At 45.5% G+C, this 14,221-nt stretch overlaps 1 protein-coding gene across 2 annotated transcripts in view; it reads left to right on the plus strand.

The window, feature by feature from the left end:
* FRMD6 (FERM domain containing 6) overlaps positions 1–14,221 on the plus strand; it is a 190,919-nt gene that overhangs the window by 66,802 nt on the left and 109,896 nt on the right. For both annotated transcript variants that reach the window (XM_086937322.1, XM_086937323.1), the window contains exon 3: positions 12,514–12,604. In XM_086937322.1, coding sequence (XP_086793448.1) covers positions 12,514–12,604 — 91 coding nt within the window. The remainder of the gene's footprint in view (positions 1–12,513; positions 12,605–14,221) is intronic.

Consider the following 14,221-nt stretch of genomic DNA (forward strand, 5'->3'; position numbering starts at 1 on the left):
TATGTTGAGATGTGATCTCTTGGGGAACGAGAAGAAATTAGGACTGGGAGTGGTACACAAACTCTCCAAAAATGACTCGCCTTAGAATGCCTTCGTTTTAAAAATGTGCATTTGTATTAGAATTTTCCTCGTGAGTGTTTTGATTCTTATAATTATTCGAGGATTTTGCCAGATTTACCTGATTTTTCATGACACACTGACAGTGCCCAAAGGATGCAGGCCACTGAGTATGTAAAGTTACTGGAATGTTTTTACTACAGGGTATAGGATGACTGGAAATTCAGAATTTTCAAAAAACTTCCATCCTATCAGACGTTCTTTCTAGCCTATAAAGATCAGTGTAACACATGCTTATCCGAACAACATTTGCTATTTGTTTATCTTGCCAGTGATTGGTCACCATCATCAGCTGTAGATGACCATCCTCCTTTTAGTCCAGGCTTCTTGGAAGGAGTGTTGTAGCTGATTGTGAGATACATTGATGGTTGTGCCTGTTTGGGGGCTAAAAGGCGTCCTCTTCACAGGAGTTACTACCCTTTGCAATACACTTACGTCTGGTGTATATGAAGGGATCCCCAAGACTGGAGTTTAAATGCCATCAATGCCCACTCACCTTTCTCTCCTTCCAATTTCTGTCAGTTGAGTATGGTTATTGGGTAATAACAGCATTTACCATTTACAAAGCTTAGAAACAGCAGAAGCGCATTAGGTACTACCTAAAATAAGGTTATATTCATGGCATGCATAGCTGTAGATACACATGATGTGCATACTTCCGCCATCTAGTCTTGGGCAAGGACATGTACAACTGTTTTTTGTTTGAAGGAAATATTTTCGGGCCACGGGGTATGGTGACTCCACCTATTAGTGGTATTGCATATAGCATTGTTAGATTGTTTGTTTACCGCCATCTTGTCATGCCATGTGTCATGCACAGCTCTGGTTCGATGCCTCATGATGTTCTTGCCAGGCCTTCGGATCTGCCTTCTCATTTGTATCTACGAACAATCATGCATTTTGGTCGGTTTTCCACCATTGTGTACCTTTGACTGCATGTCAAACTAACACCCTCGACTCCTAACCGATCGGGTTGAGAAAGTTGCTGCAATGGAAAAGACTCCATTCTGATTCTGCCCTAGTTGTCGGCCCATGTATCTGAGATCCAACCTGCACGAAATCTGCAACCACTGTTTGTCTCCAGACCACCATGAGAACTCCTGCTCGGCCTCCCTTGCATTCCGCAACAGGAAATCTCTTTGGAACTGACGTACATGTTGTTTCGCCTCTTCCAACATGACACAAAAACAGGAGGTAGCGAAGATTCCAGACATCATCAGAGAACAGTAGGAGTTGGATGTTGAAGAGGTGGTGTGGAGGCAGCCTTTTCACCTGGAAGTCGACTCCAAGGCAGGGGTTGAGTCCGAAGAGCCTTGATCAGCCCAACGCCGTCAGAAGGTCTCAGTGAGTGCGGATGTTCTCATAACTCACCACACAGAGGTGCAAGCATCTAGCTCTCAGGTTGCTTATGAGGCCTCTAGTGTACTACTGCCATTCGGCCATGGTTGACACTGAAATTTGGAAGCACATCCGGCACGCAAGTCACATTCGGTGCCCAGTCCCACTTCAAGCCTCAAGCACAGCTTTGGCTCCAGACCCAAAAGTACATCCTCGGCTACCTTTGGACTCAAAATGGCTGGAGTTAAAGTCTTTTGAGCCGAGACATCCTGCCTGAGACATTCGAAGCCGAGGCCGAATACGGCGTTAAGACCCACTGACTCGAAGCAATCGGAGCTGAAATCGAGCTCAGCACCTTCCAGTCAGCAAACTTCTGCGTCCCATCAAGGCTGCTTCCACTGTGGCATCCCCTGCCGCTTCAGAGGAATTTGATCCGCCAATTCTCAAGTGGCTGCAGGAACACATGGATGCTTGACAACATTGCATTCATATCCAACCAGGTACAGGTCAGATTCTGGGAAATCTTCCACATATGACCAAGGACTCTGCACCTAAAAAGAGGAAGATCACTTTTGAGGAGGCCATCAACCCACCGGATCATCTAGCCCCCAAAGAGCAAAGGAGACATGTCAAGGCAACCTCTCCCCTCCCTACTGCTCATCCCGCAGTTACTGGCATAAGGGAAGATCATCTGTAACTGTAACATCCGCTCCTCTCTAGATCCCACAGAAACAAAGACACCCTACAGCTTCCCCCTGATCACATAGCACCAGTCAGGGTAAGATTACAGGAGTCTCTGCCCCTCTGGACAGAAATCACCACAGACCGTTGGGTTCAAGATATTAAGCAGGAGGTATATTTCCCATAAACACCCCCTCGTCAGCAGAGATTGTCCGAAGAACGTCTGCGTGTCCTTCACTCGGAGTTACAAGCCCTCCTGGGCAAGGGGGACATAGAGCCTGTTCCGCCTCAACACTGCTGAACACTCCCTTTACTTTTTTATGCCAAAGAAAGATGGCTCCCTCGGTCCCATCCTTGAACTCTGGCTTCTCAACAAATGCATTCTGTAGGAGCACTTCTATATAGTGACTCTACAGGACGCCACTTTTGCAGAAAGGCGTCTTCATTACTGCCCTGGATCTGAAGGTCACCTTCTTCCACATGCACATCCACACAGCACAACAGAGATTTCTGAAGATCATAGTAAGTGGAAGACAAATAATTTGTTACATGGACCACCCTTCTCCAAGAGACCATTTCACCATATGCCTCATTCAGAGGTTGAGGATCTCATCTCACACATACTGCTGTTCAGAGTCATTGGTTCCCTACCCAACACCTCCTTCACATCAGTCATCAAGAGTTGCTGGCGATCCAGCTTGCTCTCCGTGCTTTTCTCCTCATGATTCAGAACAAGACAGTCATGATGCACAGACAACACAACAGACATTTTCTACCCACAAAAACAGGGGAGCACACATTCATCAAAGCTGTCCAGTGTAGCCCAGAGGATTTGGTAGAGGGCAATACCTCACAGAATACAACTACTGATACAGCATATTCTTGGGTTGGACAATGATGTAGCGGAACTGCTCAGCAGCACGCATCAACAGGTACACAAATGGGAACTTTACACCCAGATCCTACTCCCATTCTTTCAGCTCTGGTGGCTCTCACAAATTGATCTGTTCGCTACAGCAGAAAACTCAAAATGCCCAGGCTTCACTGCCAGACTACCACACCCACAGTCCATGGCTAATGCACTATGGATAAGTAGGTCAGGGATTTTTACCTATGCTTTTCTGCCTCTCCCACTTCTACCAATGGTGGTGAGGAAACTGAAACCGACATCCCTCACGCTCCTTCTAGTGGCACCCACCTGGGCATGCCAGCCATGGTATTCGACGCTGCTTGAACTTTATAGTCCCACACAAGACGCTCCCCAATAAGCCGGACCTTCTCACAAAAAATCACGGCACTCTCGGGCATCCCAACCCTCAGGAACTCATACCTTGAATATAGCTCCAGAGGACTTAGAATGTGGTTACCTTAACCTCCCACAAAAGTGTATGTTAATTCTTAAAAAGGCACACAGACCCTTCACATGGCCCTGTTGTGCAGCCAAATGCAAATGTTTTGTACACTACTGCCTGCTAAAACACATTAATCCCCTCACAGGACCGGTACAGTATATTGTTTGTTACCTTCTGCACTAGCAGAAATCAGGCTAAGCCTACACCTCAAACCGATTACACTTGGAAGTCGTAGCTGCATACCTACAGAACATTCAACAGGTTTCCTTATTCATGGAAGGCCTTAAAAGAGTTATTCCACCCAGGACACCCCTGCTCCGGTTTGGAACTTAAACATTGTCCGCACTAGGCTCATGGGTCCTCTCTTTGAACCCCTTCACTCTTGCCTACTGCAGTTCCTGTCTTGGAAGGGGTCCTTCCTTGTGGCCATCACTTCTTATGACAAGTCAGTGAGATATACGCTCTTACTCTAGAAGAGTCCTTTTTCCATGTACATCAAGATCGATTGGTCCTCAGAACCAATCCAAAAATCGTTCCCAAGGTGGTCTCCATTTTCCACCATGAACTGCCAGTCTTCTTACCTCAACCAGAATCTGTAGCAGAATGAGCTCTGCAGACTCTTGTTGTCAAAAGAGCACTCTTGTACTATTTTGCTAAAACAAAAAAATGTTGTAAGACCCAACGACTACGATACTCCAAGCCTCACAGGGGACATGCTCTTTTCAAAGCAGGCATAGCATGGTCAAATGCATACATGTGTGTTATGCCAAAGCTAAAATAACCCTTCCTGCCCTCTCTAGACCTCATTCCACTCATGAGAAAGGGGCTTCCATGGCTTTCTTGGTTAACATACCATTACCTGCCATCTGCAAAGCTGCTACCTGGTCTACCCCACATACCTTCACTAAACATTACTGTGTGGGCATTCTGGCTAGACAGCAAGCTAGAGTTTTCCAGGCTGTCCTACAAACACTTTCCAATCTTCTGCAACATCCTCTGACTAAGCCACTGCTTTTAGACGGACTGGTTTACACTCGATGCATAGCATGTGTAGCTACAGCTACACATGCCACAAACTGGAAATGTTACTTATCCTGTAAGCATCTGTTCGTGGCATGTACTTCTGTAGATTCACATGTGCACACCCTCCTCCCGGATCACCTGAGGTTGTTGCAGATTCTATTTTTTTCATTTAATTCAATTTTTTCTTTAATTTGCATGGTCATTTTACTGTATTCTGTATGCTCCATCTTCAGTCTTGCCCTCAATGCAGGAAAAGCCAATCTAACAATTGGGCCGATGCCCATGCGCAATACCACTAATAGGTGAAGTTCTTGGACCTCATGAACTGAAAAGACTTCCTTCGAACAAAAACAAGTTGTACACGTCCGAGCCCAACACTATATGGCTGAAGTATGCACAGCATGTGAATCTACAGCACTACATGCCACGGACAGATCCTAACAGAGTAAGTAGCATTTTCATTTTATTTTCCCTTCTACGCCACCTACTTCAAACACCATCCCCCTCACAATAAATCACCTAGTGGATTAAGCATCTTACTTACCATTAACATAGACTGGATTGTGATTGGATTAGGTAGTCCAGCTACTTCAGCCTCAGGCCCCTTCGTCTATCTTCTTTGCAGTTTGTGGTCATGGGACCACCCACAGTTAAAGGTGAGATACCGGTGGACTCAAGTGATAAGTCTAGGGCCCAGCAGTTGGTCTTCTCACAGCCTTAAGCTGGATTGGACTACATGGTGTGTGTCCAAACATGTGTCCATTTCGCGTCTGCAAGGGCAGTCCGTTTTTTTGGTAGTCTAAATGATAGCAGGAACATATTTGATAAATCAGTTCCCTAGAGTTGATGAGGAAGGTGAGCATTTGACTATGAGGATTCTGTATGTCACCTGCACTCTGGCTTTAAGGCAGAAATTAGACCCCTGAGTCTGGTCATAACTTATAGAGGGTAGAAAGTGTTCCTGTGTTTGCTGTGGAATGCAAAGGGTGACCAGAATTTCAAGGGCGCCATCCTGGTTGACATCCGCGGCCTGTGCAGGTAAGAGCGGTGGGGCCAGGTGAGGGGGGATTTAGACAGACGATGCAGAGAGAAAATTAAATAAATAATTTCCCCTCATCATCGTCTGTCGAAATCCCCCCACACCCCTAACCCGGCCCCACTGCCCCACGGCTCTTACCTGCACGGGTTGTGGCTGCTGATTACAAGCACAAGGATTATCACAAATTATCACTGTATCCTGTCCTCCTTTTCTATGATCCTCGTCCTAATAATCTGTCTTCTTCATCAATCCCCCTTATCACGTCACCCTATTGTCCTTAATGTGCTACTTCTTTCCACATATGTTTCCTCCTACTGTTGAACACCTTCAGGCCTACAGATCATAGTGAGCTTAAAGGCTTTTGCCATATAGCACTCAATCCCGGGCCGGCCAGGCATAGTGGAGAGTTGCGATTCTCCTATTAACATGACCAGAGAATCTGGATTTCATTAAAGACACGGAGGCTGACATTATGCATTATCCTTTAATAAGCAACTCACACAGCCGCACTACATCATAAAGGATAAGTTCTAGAGTTAACAGTGAACAAAGGATGTATCCAGGATATGCTCAGCCTCTTTTAAAAGAATCGCAGCTGGAGGAACTTCACAAACGAAGAGAATCAAGAAGAAACATCGAGGAAAGAACTTCAGTATCTCCAATATCTTAGTGGAAAGCTTCTCAATGGACATCCGGTCAAACAGAATTATCTGAAAGAAAGAAATGATTAAGTATCAAGAGCCTAGAGAGCTATAAATTCTCATCACAATTAGAAAGATAAAAGAAGCATAGGCATAATAAAAGATTAACAACAATTGAAGCAGTCGATAATTTCAAAATCATAAAGACATATCAAAAGTTGTAAAAGGGAGGAGGGAGGGATAATGTCAGCCTCCGTGTCTTTAATGAAATCCAGATTCTCTGGTCATGTTAATAGGAGAATCGCAATTTCATTACAAGACCGGAGGCTACATTATGCATGTTCGTAGCCCCGAAGGACAACATCAGACATATGCTCGATAGGCTTGCAGTAATGACGAGCAAAGGTGTTAGCATTTGACCAGTCAGCAGCTTTAAGGATATCATCCAACTTACCACCTGACCAGAAGGATTTACTGGCCATAGCTCCTCTGATAGAGTGTGCTTGAAATTTAGAGAGGTCGATACCAGCAAGACTCATGGTAGACTTAACCCATCTAGCTATAGAGGTGGAAGAAACAGGTTTAAAAGGTTTCACAAAAGAAATTAAAAGTTGATTTGCATCGTTAGGGCGTAGGGGAGACATCCTAGCGTCATACTCTTTCATACAAGCAACAACACAAAGTTTAGGGAAAGTGTCAAAACGAGGATAAAAGAAAGAATCTGACATGGTTTTAGTCCTTCTCAGTAATTCAAACTTGACACCAAAAATATCATAACATCTATTAGAAACGTCTAAGCTTTTGATGTCAGAGACTCTTCTACAGGAAACTAGGCACAAGAGAGTGGCGAGTTTGAAGGAGCGAAATTTTCTACTAAGGGAAGAGTTATCTGGCCAAGAACAGAAAAGGTCTAAAATACATTTGACATCCCAAAGCGTCTGATACTTAGGTTTAGGAGGTCTCCTCAATCTTATACCCTTGAGGACTCTACAAATAATAGGATTTTTACCTACCGATTTACCGTTGATAGGGGAATGGCCCGCGGAGATTGTGGACCTAAAACAATTAATAGAACGATAAGATAGGCCTCTGTCAAATTGTTCGACCAGAAAATTTACAATATTGACGACAGGAGCCTCCACGGGATCGAGACTCCTTTCCAGGCACCAACGAAACCATTTCTTCCAAATGTTGTTATACCTAAGGTGTGTTCCTGGTGCCCAAGATTCTCCGAGAAGAGAGAGAGCTGTCGACGAAAGTCCAGACAATTCGTTAGATTGCCTGACACTTTCCAAGCAAGAAGGTTCAAATTCCCCTCGAGAATAAGACGATGATCTTCCCCGTCTGCGTATGAAACCAGGCCTGGAGAGGCTGGGATTAGAAAGGGAATGTCGCAAGCTAGTTCCAGGGCTGTCAGGAACCAAGCTTGAGACGCCCAAAAAAGAGTAATAAGGATCAGAAGGCATTGTTCCAATCTGACTTTCTGGAGAACCCTCTGAATCATGGCGAAAGGGGGGAAGGCATAACCCAGGAAGTGAGACCATGGTTGGAGAAAGGCGTTCACAGCAAGGGCGCCCGGGTCTGGCATCCAACTGAAGTAGTTGGGAAGCTGGAAGGTAAGCCTGCTGGCAAATAAGTCTACGTCTATGGGACCCCAAAAGTGGAAGAGGGAATTGAAGACATTCACATCGAGTTTCCAGTCCGAGAAGTCTAGAAGGAATCTTGAATTCCAGTCTGCAGAAATGTTCGATTTGCCTGGAAGATATTCCGCCCTGAGGGAAATTTTGTGTTCCAGACAGAACATCCAAAGTTTCCTGGCAAGATTGGAGAGATCTGCAGATTTTGTTCCTCCAAGACGATTGATATAGGCAACAGCAGAAATGTTGTCCATTTTCAGAACAGACCTCCCTTGGATGGAGTGTTTGAAGCTCATAAGAGCGTATAAACCAGCTGTTAATTCCAGAAAGTTCATGTGTTGAGAAGATTCCGTCAGGGTCCAAACCCCACTGGTGTTCTGGTCTTCCAAACGTGCACCCCAGCCATGAAGACTGGCGTCTGATTCTAGGACAAAGTCCGGGGATGAGCCAAAGATAGCTTTGCCATTCCAGGCGTCTAAGTTTTCCAGCCACCAAAAGAGCTCTGCTCTGGCATCTGGGTCCAGAGAGACAAAATCCCCATACCATAGACCTGAATTGAGCGCTTTTCTCTTTATTCTCTGAAGCGCGCGGTAATTCAGAGGACCAGGGAAAATGGCCTGGATGGAAGAAGAAAGAAGCCCGAGAAGTCTGGCCAGTTCGCGGAGTGTTAAAGACTCTTGTTTCAAGACGGACCTGATCTCCTTCCGGATCTTGGCAATCTTCTTGGTAGGAAGAAGGAGAAGACATTTCACGGTGTCAAGAGTGAAGCCAAGGAAATCTATGGTCTTGCAGGGAGAGAGAATTGATTTCTCTTTGTTGATGATGAATCCTAGACTCTCTATTAAGTCCATTGAAGTTTTTAGATCTCTTAGGAGGTCTGCATGGGATTGGGACATAAGAATATCGTCCAGGTAGATGAGACGGATAGCCCTTTCTCTTAGAATTGTAACAATACATTTCATGATCTTGGTAAAACACCAAGGGGCAGAAGAGAGGCCGAAGGGAAGAGCTTGGAATTGGTAAAGACGTTCTTTCCAAGCGAATTGAAGGAAAGCTTGATGTTCCTTGTACATAGGGATGGTGAAGTAGGCATCCTTCAGGTCTAATTTGACCATCCAATCTCCTTCGAGAAGGAGATTCCTTAGAAGGTGGATACCCTCCATTTTGAAGTGACGATAAACCAGAAATGTGTTGACTTCTCGAAGGTTTATTACCGGTCTCCACCCTTTGTCCTTTTTCTGAACAAGAAAAAGAGTGCTTATGAATCTTGCATCGGACCAGGGAATCTCCACTATTGCGCCCTTTTTGAGCATAGAAATAATTTCTTCCTCCACGATCTTTTCCTGATCTTGTGAAAGGACAAAGGGTTGGGTTAAGCGTGATTGGAAGGGGATCTGTAAATAGTCTATCTTGAAGCCCATGACGGTTTCTAGAACCCATGGATCTTGGGTGATAGAATTCCAAACATGATAGAACTGTCTTAGTCTGCCCCCTACTATGGGAGGGAAAGAAGAAAGAGGAGTAGTACTTACTGGTAGAATTGGAGGTGTTGGGAGCACCACGACCTCTGGAACCACGGTTTCTTGGACCCCTTCCTCTTTGGGGAAAGAAGGGTTGTCTAGGGGGATAGAAGCCTCTTCCAGTTCCCCTGAATGATGAATAGGGTCGTTGATTGCCTCGGCCGGAAGAGCGACCCCTTCTGCCGGCCTGACCAAAAAGGTTTGTGTTAAAGACTCGTTTCAGGTTGTTTTGAGCCCTGTCGAGAGCAGTGAAGGTAGAGACGTATTTACCAATCTCCTTGATTATGTCCTCCCCGAAAAGAAGGCCTTTAGGGTTCTGGGAGGGTTCCTTCTCTGCCATATCCCCTAATTTAGGGTTAATTTTGTTTAAAATGGACCTTCTTCTTTCAATGTTTAAACTGGCATTAGCATTGCCAAGGAGAACAAGGGCTCTTTGGCTCCATCCTCGAACGAGGGCAACGTTCAAGGGGTAGAGGAGAGATGGGATTGTTCGGCCATATCTAAAATTCTAACCAGTGGTCCTAAGACATCTAAAAGACGGTCTTGGCAGCCTTTAAGAGCTCTCTCCAGTCCTTTTCTAGGGTCTCGCCCTAATTTAAAGAGGAATTTGATAAGGTCTGGATCTAGGTTCGGGGTTTGACAGACCCTCTCCTCAATGGTAGGTCTGGGGGATTCAGACCTCATTGTGTTTCTGGTATTTCTATCCAAAAGGTTTCTCAACCAACGTGTGACAAATTGGGAGACATGTTCCTGTGGGAACCATTTTGAGCTATTAGGGTGAGAAATGTTTAAGGGAGAGAACATTTCTTCTCCAATAGGGTTCAAAATAGTATTTTTAGAGCTTGGCTCGGGATCAGGTTGAGAATTGAAGTCTTGTTGGACTTCGTCTAGGTCAAAGACAAATTCGTCGGAGGGGTCTTTTGAGGAGTTGTTGTCAAAGGAGGAGGAAGAGGAGTCAAAACCAGAGTTCTTTTTTGGATTAGCACTATTCCAAGGTGTGTCGCGAGGGACACCGTACATATTTGTGCCGCCATAGACACCGGTCAAGGGAGTGTCCCGAGGGACATCAGGTTCAAGTGGGGCGCGATGGCCCCCCATCCAAGTTGAGGTGCTAGGACCTCCCGTACAATGAGAGGCGCTAGGGCCTGTAGTGCTTTCACAGTATTTAGTCTTTCTGGGTCTCTTGCCGTGAATAATGGGGGGGGTCTTGGGAATCACACACGGTCTTTTAGAGAGCATGACTTCTTTGAGAGAGGACATCATACAGGATTTAATCTCCTGTTGGAGGAATTTCTTCAAAGAATTGCCAATAAGTGCAGGAGAGCTTGCCATGGCATTCCCAGAATCCATGTCAGACATGGTGTAGAAAGAAATAAGAGGAAAATAAAATGATATTAATGAAGTCAGTAATAAACTTTTCCTCTCTTAATAAAGAGTCCACCTCTCTTTCTCCTCTTTTTTTTTTTTTAAATAAGTTCAAAATCTAAAGGGTAGTCTTTTTTTTTTTTTTGCAGGGTAGGGTATGTAGGTTATAGGGAGGTTGGAGTGTGTATTTAGTATTAATAATATCCAGTAGGGAAGTAATAATCCTATCCAAATCCCTAATTATATTAAGGGTTAATTTTATGCAAGTATTGTTAAATTGGCAGGAATTATTAGCGTAAGAAAGGGAAAGCAAAGCGTTTAAAGATGAGCAGGGTGTCTCCGACGGCTGAAGCAGAGCAACTGTCAAGATACGAGGACTGCTCGAGCTCAGCCGTCGGAGAAGAGGAAAGTCGCTTAGGAAAGGGGGCACGCAACGCGAGCGTTGCTAATGCCCTTTCCTTTAATGCGAAGCGAAGCGCATTTCAGGGGAATGCGCTGAAAATGAGGGAGAGACGTTTATAAACGAGGCGGCGGATAGCGGTGAAGACGGTGCGCGATCGCGCAGGGGAAGAGGATTAGGAAGGTAAAGGACAACCGAAAATTGGAAGTCCAAGGGAGGGGGGTTGGAGTGGGATCGAAAAACCAGCACCACCCACGAGTAGGGAACATCGAAACATTGGAATCAAGCCAAAGGGGTACAAGGCAACATCTGGTCAAGCCAAAGAGGTACAAGGCAACATTAGCAGTCGAAAAATCGGCTAAAAGGGACAGAGTTAAGGCGTCACAGGACGAACAAATGAGCATAAAGGTGTATCAAAGTAATATATTGACATTAAAACGCTCAGGAAGTATAAATATACACCAATATAAATCAAATCACTTAAAAGTAAGGAGAGATAAGAGGTAGTGACTTATCTGCTGGCGAGCCGCTTTTAAAAGAGGCTAAGCATATCCTGGATACATCCTTTGTTCACTGTTAACTCTAGAACTTATCCTTTATGATGTAGTGCGGCTGTGTGAGTTGCTTATTAAAGGATAATGCATAATGTCAGCCTCCGGTCTTGTAATGAAATTACGTGTACACAACAAGCATTGCTAAATCCCAGCTTCCCCTCCGCCCTTCTCCTGATCTCATAGAATGGTATCTTATATTTAAATAACAATGGGTCTGTTGTCAGGCTCCTCCTTTCACACCGGCACAGTCTTTCAGTGAAAGAGTGAGGGTCTCTTGAAATGGTTGTGCCCTCTAGTATTCGCCACCATGTCTACCACTCTTTATATCAGCCCACACACGTGGTGCAAAACCCAGCTTAGTTCAATTGGAAATTATCATTCAAATGCCCTTTTCAAATATGTTGGTCAAACCACAATTTAGAATACAACACGTAGTGGTTAATCAAATTTAAACTTGATTGACCACTATGTGTTGCTTTCTAAATTGTGGATTGACCAACATATTTGAATAGGGCGTTTGAATGATAATTTCCAATTGAACTAAGCTGGGGTTTTGCACCTCGCAAGTATGTTGCCGAAGTTTAGAACCTCAGAAACTCTGTGAGTTGGTCTAACTCCATTGCTGCCCATAAACTATAGGCATACCGCGTGTCCGAATGGTCTGTGCTAAACACTGAGTAGAGTCCTATTCAGAACCCCTCTTGTTGCTGTAACAATCCCGCTACTAGGATGTGGAGTGCCTGGTGTTTGTCCAGCAGTGTTTGCACATTTTGCCTTGTTTCTGGGTGTGATGATTATCATTTGGCTGTGCTGTAAACGTTTTGCCATCCTTTCTTGTGTTTTTAGGTAAAAGTATTATGCAGTGAGTTACTCGTCCAAATCTGTGACCTGCTCAGGCTGAAAGACTGTCACCTCTTCGGGCTCAGTGTTATATTGAGTGAGTACCAGGGAGTTACTTGTCAACAAATTAACATCCTGTTCTCTCTGCTGAAGGCCATACAGTTGGTATACTTTAAAACATGGATTGTATGCATATAGAAATATTTCTGTAGCGCAGACCGAGCTCCGCAACCATGGAGTGCTGGGCTAGTGTGCATGACTGACAGTAATACTCAGCCACTCAGACTCATCTCTTCTGAGCGTTAGGCGGTGTTTGGCCTGCTTATGTTGTGCGGACAATGTTGTCCTGTTCCATAGTAAACTAAGTCTACAAAGTATCTAAACAAACAAATCTGTTTTTGAACGTATCCAAAACCAAATGCATAGTTTGCTTTTCGAAAAAAACTATAGAGGGATTATCTTGAAGGGGTATGCTTGGAATTTAACATTTTAAACAGTTGCCTTAATACAGATTTAAACATTAATTTGGAACCCATTTGAATCATAATCTTTGCAGATTTTTCAGAAGGCTAAACATCGTCAGTAGAAAATTCATTGAAATGGCTTTACATCTCTAAGACAAGTGCTGTTCAATGGTGGTGCCTTTAGTAATAGCCACGCCAACAAGAGAGCCACCTGGTTCACCGACGAGCTCCAAACCTCTAAACGCGCGTGCCGGAAACTGGAGAAGACATGGCTCCACGAACGCACACCGGACAACCACGCAGCCCACAAGGACGCCACCCGCAAACACCACCACCTCATCAGATTAGCCTGAGAGATCCTCCTTCAGAGACCGCTTGGATAACAACGCACACAACAGCAAAGTGCTCTTCAGCATCGTAAAGGAACTCTCCAACCCCAGCGCCAATGCCAATGAAATCCCGCCCTCACAAGAACTGTACGACTCACTAGCCATCTTCTTCCACCGCAAGATCGCTGACATCCACGACAGCTTCAACACCACGACCGCCCGACTACGCCAGACTCCAACTCCCCTGTGAACACCACCAGCGCCAACCGCCTGACCTGGTCCAACGTCCACGACGACGAGACACGCAAGATCATGAACTCCATCCACTCAGGATCTCCGTCTGACCCGTGCCCACACCACGTAGGCAACAAAGCAGACGCAGTCATCGCACCCCAACTACGGAAGGTCATCAACATCTCCTTCGAAACAGCGACATTCCCGGAAAGCTGGAAGCACGCCGAAATCAACGCCCTCCTCAAGAAGCCCAAAGCGGACCCCAAGGACCTCAAGGACTTCCGGCCAATCTCCCTGCTCCCGTTCCCGGCAAAGGACATAGAGAAAATCGTCAACATGCAACTGGCCCGCCACCTCGAAGACAACAGCATCTTGGACCCGTCCCAGTCCGGACTCAGACGAACCCACAGCACCGAGACAGCCCTCATCGCTGCCACAGACGACATTGGGCGTCAACTAGACAACGGCGAAACATCAGCCCTCATCCTCCTGGACCTGTCAGCCGCCTTCGACATGGTCTGCCATCGCACTCTAAAGACACGCCTCCTAGAAGCCGGAATCCAAGAGAAGGCTCTTGACTGGACCACCTCCTTCCTCTCCCGCAGAACCCACAGAACCCAAAGCGTCCGCCTCCCACCCTTTCGATCCGAAGCCACCAACATCATCTGCGGCGTCCCCTAGGGCTCA

Source organism: Lissotriton vulgaris, chromosome 9 (assembly GCF_964263255.1).
Source record: "Lissotriton vulgaris chromosome 9, aLisVul1.2, whole genome shotgun sequence".
Lineage (NCBI taxonomy): Eukaryota > Metazoa > Chordata > Amphibia > Caudata > Salamandridae > Lissotriton > Lissotriton vulgaris.